Source organism: Penicillium taxi, assembly GCF_028828555.1.
Source record: "Penicillium taxi strain IBT 34144 chromosome Unknown utg000005l_segment0_segment0, whole genome shotgun sequence".
Classification (NCBI taxonomy): Eukaryota; Fungi; Ascomycota; class Eurotiomycetes; order Eurotiales; family Aspergillaceae; genus Penicillium; species Penicillium taxi.
This window is the reverse complement of record NW_026643207.1, coordinates 4631055-4645571: the sequence shown is the minus strand read 5'-3', so window position 1 is coordinate 4645571 and position 14517 is coordinate 4631055. Positions and strand designations below refer to the sequence as shown.

Sequence of the window (14517 nt, the reverse complement as noted above, 5' to 3'; positions counted from 1 at the left end):
ACATATCATGTCTACCAACACTCCCAACCTGCTGGCTCTTTACACCGCTCCTGGTGTCAGTCGTTCCTTCGAACATGAATTGCCAACCTCCACCTCCACCTCCGCTCTCGCTGCAAAGCACGTCCACCTGTCAGCCCTACAGGCACTAGTCCCAAAACTACAGGAAGAAATCAATGTCTTTTTGACCGAGCGCATGGAAGAGGACAAGAAATCAAATGGAATCTCTGAGATGGAAGCTAAGGAAGAAGAGAACTACGGCGAGGAGCTTGTGGAAGAAGATGCTTGAAAGAACAAGACTTGATATATGCTACAACTGGGTATCGAAACGAGCAACCGAAAAATACAAAAATAAATCATACAAAAAACTACCGGGAACCAATGCCGACGATCCGTTTCGCACAGCCCATGTGCACGACGGTGTTGCTGTGACATTAATTAGATACGACACGAGGATAAAAGTAATGAAAGGAATAAAAGACTCACTCGGGAAACACATTGATAACACTCCCTCCCAACCGTTTGTGGCACACACCACAGATCCGCTCTTCAGTGACTGTGACATGGCGCGCTCGGGTTCCACCTCCTCGAACATTCTCGCCGAGTGTCAGTTGTGTTTGGATTTGCATGTCGCGTGCCTTGCGCAGATTTGCCACAATGCGAGCCTCGTTGAAGACGGAATTCGCTGCACGCATGCGACCTTTGAAGTAAAACTCCAGTTCCTGCACGGGCAAGGTGGCAGGGATGAGACCCAAAGCTGCGTCGGCCGGGAGTCGGGACCCGTGTTTAGCAAGGATGGCTAATGCGGGACCATGCTGGGCCTTGTGGCCGTATGGAGGTGTTAGATAGAGTGACAATAGGGTCAAATATATCGAATCTTTTTCGTCTTTCTCATCCATCTCGGCTAGGTGGACCTGGTTACAGTATCTGTGCAGTATTAGTGAGCTGTATCAAGCACCAATGGAAGCATATTTACTCTTCTGCCTTGTCATGGGCCTCCAGTTTGAAGACATAGATCTCCAGTACCTGTCGGTGTTGACCCATTTTGCTGAACACAATAGCTCGTGCTTCGTGGAATTCAGGGTCTGGAAGATCAGTAATCATTCAGCAATACTAGGTTGTAGAACATACCTTCGTGATCCAGTTGGTCCAAGATTTTAGCTGGCGAGTACTGCTCACTCTCCTTAAGCAATTCCAAAAACTTAGTCTTAGTTTCGATATCTTCCGGATCCTCAGTGATGTGTTCAAGATACAGGACCAAAAGGCGTTGATGGGTGTCGGGTGACATGTCGTTCCATTCCTGAATGACATGTTCTAGATACCAAATAGCCAGTCTGGAGTCAATCATCTCTAAAAAGTGAAGCACCTGGGGCCGCGGCAAGGTTTCAGCGTTCTCAGTGTCTGTCAAGAAGATCTCCATGCCAAGCTCAAAGTCTTCATGGAGTGGCCACTCCGCAAATTCGAGTATCAGATCGATCTGATCAGGCGGAAGGTTTTGCAAGTATGCAACTGTGCGCGTCGGCCCGGCCAATAGTCCAGAATTTTTTTCGCCAAATCGGTGCAATAACTCCAAAGCCTGGCGGTGCAGCTTCTTACCGAACAGGAAATCAATTAGGTCATTGTATCGGCCTGTTGCTTCAAGTCGCTCCATCACTACTTCCGGGTCGCAGAAATTGGTAATTCGGAATAATGAACCAGCCAGCGATGGAGTGGCGTACATGTGAGCTCGGAATAAAGTCGTATCAACCAGTTTAGCTTTGTCCTGAATGGTAGTCAAAAAGTCCTCGGGTGCTGGAAAGTCCAACAGCTTGAGGACATATTCGCTAGCTTCATCTTTGGCTTCTGTTGGCGCGGGAGCTTTCAGCAAGCCATCTTGGTCGAGGTACCGCTGGAAACGTCGCCGCACATCCGCCAAGTATCCCTGCAGCTCCCTAACGGCCATCTTCATGTCCTTTTCTTCATCGCGCGTACTGACCGACTCAGTTCCATCATCCGTTTTCCGTATAAGAGACCGGACCGAGGGGGAATTAAGAGACGATCCCTGTCCGTCAGCCGTTGGAGGGGCCGTGGCAGGATCAGATGATGTGTCGGCTTGCGAGTCATTTATCTTAGAGTCAGAGCTTCGCGGATCTGACACCGAGCCATTGTTTTCTAAGGCCATAGAAAGATCGCCGGCGATTGTCGACGGGTAGAGACGGATGACAGTCTCAGGGGGAGCCGCAACCTCCGTGAATAAATCCAGAGAATCTCGGTATTTGTGAAGGACAAAGAGATTCTGAGCTTTTTCGAGCTGGGCAGCGCGTAGCCGACCAGGCTTGTCCGTCAGGAGAGCATCCTCAAGCATACCCAACAGACTAATGGCCTCGTCAAGATATCCCTTTTCAACCAGGGCATCAATTTGCGTATCATAACTCAAAGCTTCCATACGCCAAATGATTCGATCACTTGCAACCAAGAATCCCTTGCCAGCATGAGCAAGACTGATGTTAGGCTGCGGAATGTGGAGGATACTGGCCGAAGGCAATGGAATAGATTGCAATAGTGACAGCGTTTCGGGGTTTCGAACTTCCAGAACTCCTTTGGAAGTATCATGTAGAGCGAGAAGGAACGGGTATGAATATCCAATATCGACCGGGGCATGGCCCCACGGGATTTGACGTCTGCCCAGCGACTGGCCTTCGACGTCAATGAAATTCGTATTGATATCCTTGGCCAGCAAGATCTGACCCTCACGAAGCCTCGTAGCAAGTGGTTTCGGCACCATCCCTCCTCCAATGCCAATATAATTCATACTCGCGACTCCCATACTCGCAACCCCAACACCAGTGAATCGCCCAGCAGCCTCCTCCATACTCACAGGACTCGGTAACTCCGTCGTCTGCCCACTTTCGATATCAACCATGACATAGCTCGAGCCCAAGCCCACCACAAGCCGTGTAGCAGAGACCCAAGTCAACGTTTTGATCCCACTGACCAAGCTCAGCTCCATAGTATTCGGTTCCAGCTCCATATCCCTCCAAACCCACATCAACAGCTTCCGTTTAACAGAAACAGCCAATCGAGAGACGATGGCCGGAACGTTTGATTCGGGATCATTAACTACATTCGAAGTAATGGCAAAAGCGGACGCACCCTTCGTTTGGGCAAGCTGTTGATAAAGTTCATAGCTCTGAGAATCGTGTAGAGAGACATACCCACCGGACAACGACACAATAACGTGTGCTTCCTTAACGAGTGCCAGCTGCTCAATCTTGTACCGGGCGAACTTTTCGACTTCACGCAGGAGTTCTGTCGCTCCGTCTTCTGTGACGCGGTAGACGCGGAGGGTGCCATTGTTGAGTCCGGCTAGTAGTCGGTCACCGTAGGCTAGGACGGATTCAATCTTGGATTTGTCGCGCAATCGTAGCTCGACCAGCGGCCGCGCGGTGAATGCGGATAACATCGCGCGCCGAGCTAGTCAATTCTGTCCTGTATGCTGGGGTAAGAAATCGGGGGAGCCTCAAGTGACGTCGATTGGGTTAGCTGAGTCAGCATATGCCTTAAGGCCACGCGTGGACAGTACAGAGTACACATATTTCACTAGGCGGTCCTGGGTTCATTTAAGTTGTGTATATAGAGCTGTGCTGTATTATGTACAACGATGAGTTTGATTTTTGATGATCTTTTTTTTAGGTATCTGATACGTATTGAGAAGAATAATTCCTCATGCACAATAACATTTCCGCCTTAATCCTGAAGGAGTCCAACACCAAAACTAATAATGCACCGACTTAATAATGCGCAATGACCACTTAGTGGCCTTTAGTGGCTTCCGGGGTATCTGCCGGGAAATCCTGATGCTTGGCCGATGTACCCTTGCCACGCCAGGTAGACACAGCGGGAATATCAGCTTTGAAACGCTCCTCGTTGGTGCCGTAAGCACGAGGGGTGAGCTTGATGAGAGTATGAAGAGGTACCTCCATCCAGGGGCTCTTTTCCTGGGGCATATTCATAAAGTAGGAATATATGCAGCGAAGTACGGCCTGGTGGGTGATGATGATGACGTTCTCACTACGCTCCAGCTCCATGATAATCGGCTCAAGACGAATGACTACATCTCGGTAAGACTCGCCGCCTCGGTAGCGGTAGTTATACTTATCTTCATCGCGGGCAGCAAAGTCCTCAGGGTACTGCTCGGCGATCTGCTCGTAGGTCAGGCCATCGCAGACACCGGAGTCCAGCTCGTCCAGGGCCTTCCATTCCAGTTTATCGAAACCGGTTTCCGCCTTGAGGTGGCGGGCTGATTGGATAGTACGACGCAATGTGGATGTCCAGATCACGATCTTTGTGTTGGGGGGAACACCAGACTTGCGAAGGAGATCAGGAAGAGCGCGGGCATATGCCTCGCCGCGTTCTGAGATGTTGGAGTCACCACCAATCCGGCCAGTGAGATTAAACTCAGATTCGCCGTGCTGTACTCGTTAGTATAATTGTATGAGGTAGGGGGCATCATAAAAACTCACTCGGGACAGCCAGATTGATCTTGGCTTGATGTGTAGGTTTTGAATATAGTAAACCAAACGAGACGAGAGATAGTCCTTGATCTGGTTGATGATGACAGTGGAACCGACGTTAATCAGCTTCACATATGTATATGATTTCTCATGATCATCGATTGTCTCATAGACCTTCTCGTAATTGCGAATACGATTGCGGAAGTCTTGAGCTGCCAACTCAGGGTCCTGGCCCTGGTAATCTGGGGAAGTGGTCTTGACCTCAAGAATGTTGGTCATGATTAGATCTTCATCGTCACAGATGGACTCAACAAAAAGAGTCTCAATGCCAGCTTCGTGACATGACTCGTATATCCACTTGCGACGTTCTTTGGTAGAGTTGGTAGCATCCAGGATGGCAACTACACCCTTACCTTTTTTGAACCAGGCAAGCATGTCCTGCATAGCAGCTTCAGCTGCAGCTCGGCGCATGCGCTCTCCTTCTGAGTTGTGAGGATCAAAGAACTGAGCAGCTGGCTGAGGAGTGTTGTTTCGTCGATAGGTACCAACATTGAACACCTTTGCAGGAATACCAACCCAGGCTAAATACCGCATTGCTTTACTTCAAATTAATGATAGTCCGAGAATCTGGGGTAAATAAAACAGCAACATACCCTTTCCGGCAATGAGGCTCTTGCCTCGGGCCGGGAGACCAACCATCACAACACATATCTTCGATTCTTGGGACTGTGGTGCATGGTTAACAAAGGCCATGACTTCAGAAATGTGGCATAGTTTGTGGGAATTGAGGTAGAACAGGATCAATGGAATGGGGTAAGATGGCAAGAACAATGTTGAGATGAGTCCCATGAGTCCCATGAGTCCCATGATCCCATGATCCCATGGGACCCCACCATTTCTGCTTAGTCGATTTTGCTTAGTCGTTTTGCTTAGCCGTTTTGCCTCCTTTTAAGACCCCCAAATCATACCACTTTTCAGTGCATACAGGAGTGCTAAAATCATTGGCTTAAGAATGGAACCGAGGTGGAGGGGTGAAACAGCGATCCCCCGCCATCACCCGGCTGAAGAAATAGACCCCAGACTTACCAATTTTCTCCAGGTTTTATGATCGAAAACAAATGAACAATGAAGGTTATACACTTACACTAGCAATGAAGACTTTATGCTGAGCATGGCTCTGGGCTACACTTCCTGTCGACATGATTGAATTGAAAGGGGATCGGGAAGATTAGGGATAGTAGTTCCGACCCGGGAAGAAGATGTTGAGGAATAGAACCCAGCATGCAGTAGATATTAGAGATGGTGGATATGAATTGTAAAGAACGGAGGGAGAAGAATGAAATAATCAAAGGAAAGGAGGTGGTGGATCGTGTATATGTTCAAAATTGAAAGGAGTGAGAAGAAGTAAATGCGGTGAGTCTGGATTTCCTCTTAATTGGGAAGATCCACTAACGTCATCCCGATCTATCTACCGCCTTTGTTATTCTTCCCTCTCGTCCTATAACCTCATGTTTCCTTCTTCATCTTTTCGTTCTTCTGCTTTGGTTGCTGCTCGTGCTGGTCTCACTATCAATGGTGATCCCCGTGGTCCCTGTTGTCCATTCTTGGTATCCAATGCCTTCTGTGCCTCATCTTCACTGCTGAAATCCACGAAGAGATAGTAGTGGTCACCAGCCTCAAACCGCTTGGCGGGGTGCGGGGTAAACAGCTTGCTAACATTCTCACTAATCCAAAATCAGTATGGGCTAGGTACTAGATAGGTACTTGGTGGACAGATGTGGCGACTTACATAGTGTATCCTTGGAAAAAGTTCTGCAGGCTGCTCTTCAAGGCTTCTTGATCAGTTGAGCGTGGCAGTCCACCAACATATACTCGCTTGCTGGCTTCGTTAACCTTGGCTGTGGTATTGTCCCGTGTACGCCATCGGTCCATATTAAGCTGTGTTGACCAGGCTTCTCCATTTCGCTCAGTGACATTCTTGGCCACACCAGGCTTGATCTTGACTGGACGACCAAGCATCTGACGACCATCCAACTCAATCATGGCACGTTCAGCCTGCTCCTTGGACTCCATGTCCACAAAGCAGTAAGATGGGTTTCGGCCAGTGAAGGGATCAATGGCAATGTCAATACACTCGCTATCAAGTTTGTTTCAGTCGAACGTTCATTAAAGCGTTCATTTGGGCCATCATCGAAGGATCAAAATGTCATACATTGAAAACTGGGGCTTGAAAAGCGCCTCCACATCCTCTGACTTGGCCGTGTATGGCATATTGCCTACATACAGGCGTCGTCCATCTGAATTTGCCTGCGGTGCATGTGCTCCTGGTCGACTGAATGCAGATCGAGAGGTGTTGGTACGCGGGGAGGGAGAGGCCGGAGTTTCAGAGCTCTTGGTACGCCAATTGGGGGAGTTGAAAGCACGACCATTAGAACGGACGTTCTGGAATGGAGATCGGGGAGCTATCACATCACATTGGAGTCAGCCACATCAGATCAATGTTCTAGCATGTAGGTATGTACGCACTTTCCTCCTGGGGTATAGAGACCTCAATTTCAGCCATAATCTAGGCGTTGTGAGTGGCTATCAAGGGAAATTGGAGTTGAGCTGTAAAGGAGAGGATACTACCTAAGTTGTTTCAATTATTTTCACACAAAATTAAATTTACTAAATACATCTAGTGGTTGTCAATCAAAATACTTTTTTGGAGCAAGCAAACAGTGCAAACATATTTTTTTTCTCTCTCTCGGTAACTTGACCGCCCGCTCCACCGTCGACTATTTAATCTTCTCTTCACCACCTTTCTCTCCATCATTCTTCTTTACAACATGGCTCTCGAAAACATTTCGGATCCCAGGGGTTGAACATACCAGATTGAGGAGTTCTAGCTCCTAACTACTTGATCTGGTATTATAGGTCCTTCATTACCTGAACAGCCCTTGTGGTGAGCTCTAATCCTTTCGGTGCAGAGTTTTCCCATCTCCCCAAAAGGTGCTATATAGTACATCGACTAATCAAGACAGCGACATCTAATTTCATCAATGAATAGGTAAGAAATCCCTTTTGCTTTTCTCGCCACCCCAGCCCTTCATGAACTCCAATGATGAATAAATTTTACACCTTACAGACCTGTTCTGAGTAATTAATGCGGACACACAAACATGCATCACCATCTGATACTGGAGTCAATTCTTTTATTGTTCTTGAAAACAATTGTGTGATCATAGCTAATGATTTCGCTTAGTGCCTTCTCTTTCAATTACTGTCGTCGAGCTTTCACAGCTGGATATTGGGTACTTTGATACTACGCTCATGATGTTCTATGTTCTTGGCTCTGTTGTCCAGGCTTTGGGGCTCTTTAGAATAGAAATCAATTCAGACCTACGAATTCGAACCTATTTCACATTCCATAATTCCGATATTAGCCTTAGAGGATTGACTATCTTGACTTTCGATGTCACGTTTTAGGTCTTCGTAGCTATTTTTACTACTTTTGAAACCTCCATAAGGCCTTTTCACTGTGCTGTCTCATTAGTCCCTCGTCTAACCCTTGTTGGGCCTAAGATCGGCGGGTTTTGGACCACGTAGCTGTGGACCGGTCGCGTTCATTTTTCACTTTTCTACTTTTCAAATACCGCCATTAAGTCCAATAGGACCGAGTATCTCTTGCCATTTCTGATTTAGAATCAGGTCGAGTCTCTTCACCAATGTTGCTGCTGACTACTCTCAAGATCTACGTCGAATGGAATGCTACGCTAAAGCAAGAGAAGAAAGTTTCATAACTCGCGTTCTACTATCCCCTCCGCTGTCGTATTGTGTCGTTTTAGCGCGATTTTTCTGCCATACAGTCTCCACAATTACACCCAAAAAAGGGAATAGATTCAGCTAAAATGGGAATAGACCAATACCTAGTCTAACCAATTAAAACCCATTATAGCTTTTCCAACAACCCCGCTTGCTATCATCCCGACATAAGGGCACCTGGCAAAGCTCACACTCCCATTGTGTAACAGTCGCTCTTGGAAGAGACCGTCCTATCTTAAACCTCTTTTTCTGTATCTCTCTTTGTTCGGCACACCATAGACAGCTTCTTCTCTCTGGAAGTCGCTTCATCTTATGAACAGCTGGTTGTTGCGGCTTTTGTTTAAGCTCTGCTGCGCCAAGTTGAAAGAGCTGTAAATAGAGCTGCTTACGAAACTCCTTCTGGGTAAGATCCTTTTTAACAATACCCTGCTTTGACTGCTCAGACTTCATCAGCTCATAAGAATTGATAATCGATATATCAAGAAGCCAGAAGAACATTGGCCACCATGGGCGAAGACACTTCTGCTGTGTCTCATAGCTTGCGCGCAGTTGATTTGCGATATCAACACCCCCCCCCCCCCCCATCTTATGATTAAAATCATCAATAATAATAGGGATATCAAGCTCCGCTGTCGGTCCATCAAAGGCTGGCCTAGTAATATTAGCATTTATTGATGTTTTTCCAGGACGTTTCCGAAGGCGCGTGATCCAGTCTGAGCCTCTAGTAATAGTATGGATAGTTGTTAAACCAGTAATGATATTATTATCTTGCCACATAAAACATAAGACTTCATCAATAGGCGCAGCATAAAGCTCATTCCACCTAAGCTTTGTGATCTTATTACTACCATCCTTGATTTTCTGAAGCGCTCTTGGGAAGCGACCTTTTGATATATTTGACCGAGTTGTACCAACTACACCAATACCTTGATTGCGAAGGTGTTTGAAAAGCTGTATCGATGTAAAGTAATTATCAAGATATACAGTATATTGGTTGCTCTGTATTGGTAAAGCTTTTTGAAGGAGGTGGACAACCTATATAGTATATTAGTAAGAAAGCTATAAAAGAGTATTATTAAATAACTTACTAAATATTTATAGACGCAGTTTTAGTTAGATGAGCCAGCTTTTCGACTTCAACCATTGATTTTATACGGCTCACCCATACCCAAAAGAGACAGTAACCTTTATCAGCTACAGCAAATAGCTTATATCCCTGAGGAATAGGTTTCTGGGGCATCTTTAGAGTATGCTGTGACCTTCCAAAGCAGCGAATCATCAACTCATCAATAGCGATATTACTTGATGGTAGAGTTTAGCAGAATAGAGACGCGTATGCGGCTGAGCGCGTACAAAAAATAATAATAGTACTTTTTTACAGCCAATCAGAGCTATTTATCAACAGTGGATAGGAATTACTGTTTCATAAGAGCGGTCAGGTCTATTAGCCACTCATATCTATATATTATACTCCACTTTGGTATACGCTAAAACTGCACAATACGACAGCGGATAACGTGGGTATATCGCACCTGGAATCCGATTCAACTACAGGGCCTGAACATAAGTTTTCTTTTATACCACAAAAATGTTAAACCACCCTCCTTACTGGATAAAACTCTTCTTTCAAAACTTACCTCGCAAACAGGGTCTTTCAGAATTAGAAAGAGAAGAGAGGAATTACGGTGGACCGTAATCCACGTAATCCATGTAATCCATGTAATCCATGTGATCCATGTAATCCATGTGATCCATGTAATCCATGTAATCCATGTAATCCACCGCTTAAAGATCAAAACAGTATAGCTAGAGGCCGGTACCAGCGATTAAGGGAACCAGAGAAAGAGGCAAAAGAGTGCTGCTTTACAAGATCTAACCTTGGAATGTTTGAATAGCAGTGTAAATAATTTCGATTTTCTAGAATACCTATCGCAGAGTTTCCTTTCGGGGGTCCACAAGTTGATTTACAGTCTCTTTTGACACTCAACAAACTCAGCCCCACTGAAGTTTCTCATTTTCCACATTTTCCTCATTTTCCTCATTTTCTTCATTTTTGTTAATTTTGGCAATTTTGGCAATTTTGACAATTTTGTTCTATGGTTCTGGGGTTCTAGGGGTTTACCCCTGAGTTGGAATTGGGAAGAATCTCACCCGTCTGATTCCGATATCACGATCTTGGTACTCATATCCACCTTATAAACCAGGGATCACAGGGAGAAATATAATATAGAAAAAATGGAAGAAACTGTCAGGGGCAAAAGCTATGAATTAAACTCAAAAACTCGTGCTTGGTCAATGCATTCGAACCTATGAAATATCATATTCGGAAACTAAAGTACACTACAAGTAAATCTTTCTCCACTTGAAATCCCGCAAAAACTCAACGCCTTCTCAACAGGATCTGTTGGTGGGTTTAGCGAGTTCCAGAGAGTAATTCATAACTCTGTGCTTTTAGATTGGCCCATCACGGAAATGTTCCATGGATTCATTCCCCCCGGAAGGAGTCTAGAAAGGGCCCATAGTACCCCATAGGGCTCCATCAAAACGTGATAAGACCATTTCTAAGATAAATCAATTAATTGTGGAAAATTCTATTTCTAGGGGCCTGTCCAATTCTGTTCTTTCTATTCTCTTAGTCTTCACTTTGTTTTTTCTCAATTCGTTGATCTTAGATCCAATTGAGCATCATGACCTCTGTCGTTCAGACCGTAGACCCTGTCATCCAATTGAAGGGTGATAAGAAGGTATGTATCTACTCTTTGATCTCGCCTGTTACACTGAATTACCTGCTGACTTCGTGAGTAGGCGCAGGATATCACTTACGGCTTCCTCAGGGACAAGATCCCAGCCCATTGCTTTGAACGCTCTGCCCTCACTTCATTCGCGTATCTGTTCCGTGATATCGTTTACGCCTCTATCCTGGTATACCTTGCCTTAAAGATTGATCTCCTGCCTACACCGGCCCTTCGTGCCGCTGCTTGGATCGCGTATGGCTTCGCTCAGGGCTGCGTTGGTACTGGAATTTGGATTATCGGACACGAGTGTGGCCACGGTGCTTTCTCCAAATACCCTGCTCTGAACGATACCGTCGGTTGGGCCACCCACTCGCTCCTGATGGTCCCCTTCCACTCATGGAAGATCACTCACGCCCGTCACCACCGCTACCACGGCCACATCGACAAGGATGTTGTCTTCGTTCCCTTCACCGAGTCACAATTGGAGAACAAGCAACCCGGTCTGCTAGATAAAATTACTGAGTTGGTCGAGGAAACTCCTTTCTACAACGCTATCACTCTGCTCGGCCACCAGATCTTCGGGTGGCAACTATACATGCTGTTCAACGTCAGCGCCGGATACAAGAGTTTGCCCAAGGAAGGTGGCGGCGAGAAACCCCTCCGCAACAGCCACTACGACCCCCTCGGCTCCCTCTTCACAAGTTCTCAAGCCCACCTCATCGCTATCTCAGACTTGGGTCTCCTCACCGTCGCCAGTACCCTCTACTACCTCTCCACCAAGATCGGAACCTGGAACATCGTGCTGCTCTATGTCATTCCCTACCTCTGGGTCCACCACTGGCTTGTGGCCATCACCTACCTTCACCACACCCACCCTACAGTGCCCCACTACGACGAGAATGCATGGACATTCGTAAAGGGTGCCCTCGCAACCGTTGACCGCCGCTTCGGCTTCATCGGCCGCCACTTGTTCCACGAGATCATCGACTACCATGTCGTACACCACCTCTTCCCCCGTATTCCCTTCTACCACGCTGAGGAGGCCACAAATGCCATTGTGCCTTTCCTGGGTGAGAAGTACCACCTTGAGGAGGAGTTCTTCCTCAAGTCCCTCGTCAACACCTTCAACAACTGCACTGTTGTCCACAACCCTGATGCTGAGGGTGCTTTGCACTGGAAGTTCAAGGATGCTGGAAAGAAGGAGAACTAGGTTAGACCATGGTGCAGGACATTTTCTGCATCTGCTTTGTCATGTATTTGTCTTGATGTGAATAGAGTTTAGACTAGACTAGATGAAGGATGACGTTATACTGAATTGATTTTCTGCTGTACTAACGAATGCTGGGAATATATCATCATTATTGCCGAAAACAGCTTGCAGACTCATCAATGTAGCTTCCAAGGTTAAGTTGGGTCTTCATATGTAGGAGGCTTCATCGAACATGATATTAGCGATTATTATGCACTCGACCCCCTAGTAGAGAGTTATCAAGTTCCTGATTGTGATCGTCATCCTGGGTAAGCTGAAGGTCGATGGCTGTATTCTTGATGGGCTTGATTGGCGAAGTCGTGTACATTGGGGACTCTTAAAAACGTAAGTCATGAGAGGAGAGAAGATAGAGAAGATGGAGACGTAGAGCCTTCTGAATCCTATATCTCCAATTCTTGTTTCTCCCCTAAGCTATCAGGTGTATTTGAGCTCTTAATCTTTTGATGTTTATTTATTCGGGTAACACTCACCTGAGCAATGGTTTACATCCCTTGGAGAGTCTTAACCTCCGTCTTTCCATCTTCTCGTTTTGTCTTCTCAAAAATCTAGCCGCGGAACATGATGAGCCGGCGAAAAGCAGAGTGCTGTGGCTCCAAAAAGGAGAGTTGTGAGTCTCAAGTGAAGAACAACAAACAGTACCATATTATGCTACGAAGTGAACAACCTATTCCCCACAGTGATTCTCATCATGATGGCTGTTATCACGACACCTCTTTGCTTCACCAAGCAAAGTTACACAATCAGTTTTCTTCATTAGCTCCGCTAGGTTCCGCTTCTCCCACTACCTCGTCTGCGAAGCGTGGTCGTGTCTTTTGGAACTTGAAATCTCCAGTGTATCTTCACAGCAATCTCAACATTATAATAGACTAATTCATCCTCTCTATCGATCAATACAATCAAGATATCAAAACTCGAAGCTTGAAGGTATTGATACATCAGGTTCCGGGTCTTTTTCCAGATTTCTCGTGTAGTCTACACGTTTAACATCCTCTCGATAATTTATCGTAATGATAAGCAACACTGATACTGTTCCATTGAATGATCAATTCTTTGCATGATATGGTCATTTCTCGAATATTGAAGGTAGAAATTCTACTTTTGATTTGAGGTATGCTGAGTCCTGTTTCATCTACATACTAAATCAACCTTTTAGACGTGGAAAGTTGCGTCGATATCTTCATCGCGTATGCTGAAGCTTAGCACTTGCATTTAATCTCTCTATCTAAGAGTTTATTGTCCTTCCAAATCATTGAATTCTTGAACGGCTAACCTCTTCTACAGCTGGGTTTATCAAGCTGACGAAGTTCAAAGCTTTTACCTACCTAGGTATATCCCTTCTTGAATTTCTCCTGGCTTCTTTCTCATATTTTTCTCCTACATAAGTATCTTCCAAGCTTATATCCCAATCCATGGACCTCTTCCAGCATCCCTCACTGCCATATCTCTCTTCATTGCCTTGAACACCTCGCTATATCCATATCAATCACTTCTTTATCATTGAAGTGATGTTAATCGTTTTTTAATTTCATCACTGTGGACTTTTCTCTTAATTACTTGTTCCTCAACCATATTTCCTCTTCAACTTTTGTTCAATTATTCAACTCTTCTTCAATTCTTCAACTCTTCCTCAACCCCCCTTCAACTCTTCTTCAACTCTTCTTCAACTCTTCTTCAACTCTTCTTCAACTCTTCTTCAACTCTTCTTCAACTCTTCTTCAACTCTTCTTCAACCTGTATTCCCAAAATCCATATTCTTTCTATCACTCTAGAGCTCCATCGACATCCACCACATCTTCCTTTGACATATAATCTCTCCAAATCATTCCTCCTAGCCAAATATCTCTTTTCAAATATCCTCCAACTCTCTAGGAATCCAATCTTCGTCCAGCAGATCCTTATTCACCACCAGAAGTCTCAATATCCCTCGATCAAACGCTTGGCAGTATGGCCAGTAATGCGGCTGACAGCATGACTGACGACGCTGGCATGCTTTACACTGATCACTACCCTGACTACTGTTTTTCCCCACCACACCTCTTAATCAAACGGCCAACACTATGCTACCGATACCATTGATTGATATGGTCCTATTTTTGCTACTACGGACAGTAATGAGTCCAGCGAGCCTATCATTGTCCTTGAATTCAACGCTGTTGCCAACATCCCCAACTACCCTGGTCCTTTGGTAATTACCATGGACAGCGTTCAGTCCGCAACT

At 45.7% G+C, this 14517-nt stretch overlaps 5 protein-coding genes across 5 annotated transcripts; 2 read left to right on the top strand and 3 right to left on the bottom strand.

The window, feature by feature from the left end:
* Window positions 1-7: 7 nt before the first annotated feature.
* On the top strand, window positions 8-286 carry N7495_009002 (uncharacterized protein; the record flags this gene model as incomplete). The annotated part of the gene is made up of 1 exon (XM_057211653.1): window positions 8-286. One exon carries the CDS (start codon window positions 8-10, stop codon window positions 284-286), a length of 279 nt encoding a protein of 92 aa, XP_057061196.1.
* A 79-nt stretch (window positions 287-365) lies between these two features.
* Window positions 366-3439, bottom strand: N7495_009001 (putative vacuolar morphogenesis protein AvaB; the record flags this gene model as incomplete). Its single annotated transcript, XM_057211652.1, has 4 exons — window positions 366-423; window positions 484-924; window positions 974-1082; window positions 1129-3439. 4 exons carry the CDS (start codon window positions 3437-3439, stop codon window positions 366-368), a joined length of 2919 nt encoding a protein of 972 aa, XP_057061195.1.
* A 349-nt stretch (window positions 3440-3788) lies between these two features.
* N7495_009000 (bifunctional nucleoside/nucleotide kinase/histidine phosphatase family protein) lies at window positions 3789-5243 on the bottom strand (the record flags this gene model as incomplete). The annotated part of the gene is made up of 3 exons (XM_057211651.1): window positions 3789-4448; window positions 4500-5086; window positions 5144-5243. The coding sequence occupies 3 exons, from the start codon at window positions 5241-5243 to the stop codon at window positions 3789-3791; spliced, it is 1347 nt and encodes a 448-aa protein (XP_057061194.1).
* A 745-nt stretch (window positions 5244-5988) lies between these two features.
* N7495_008999 (RNA-binding protein) lies at window positions 5989-7053 on the bottom strand (the record flags this gene model as incomplete). Its single annotated transcript, XM_057211650.1, has 4 exons — window positions 5989-6214; window positions 6280-6627; window positions 6703-6952; window positions 7017-7053. 4 exons carry the CDS (start codon window positions 7051-7053, stop codon window positions 5989-5991), a joined length of 861 nt encoding a protein of 286 aa, XP_057061193.1.
* A 3928-nt stretch (window positions 7054-10981) lies between these two features.
* On the top strand, window positions 10982-12239 carry N7495_008998 (oleate delta-12 desaturase; the record flags this gene model as incomplete). The annotated part of the gene is made up of 2 exons (XM_057211649.1): window positions 10982-11038; window positions 11100-12239. The coding sequence occupies 2 exons, from the start codon at window positions 10982-10984 to the stop codon at window positions 12237-12239; spliced, it is 1197 nt and encodes a 398-aa protein (XP_057061192.1).
* Between the last annotated feature and the right edge of the window lie 2278 nt (window positions 12240-14517).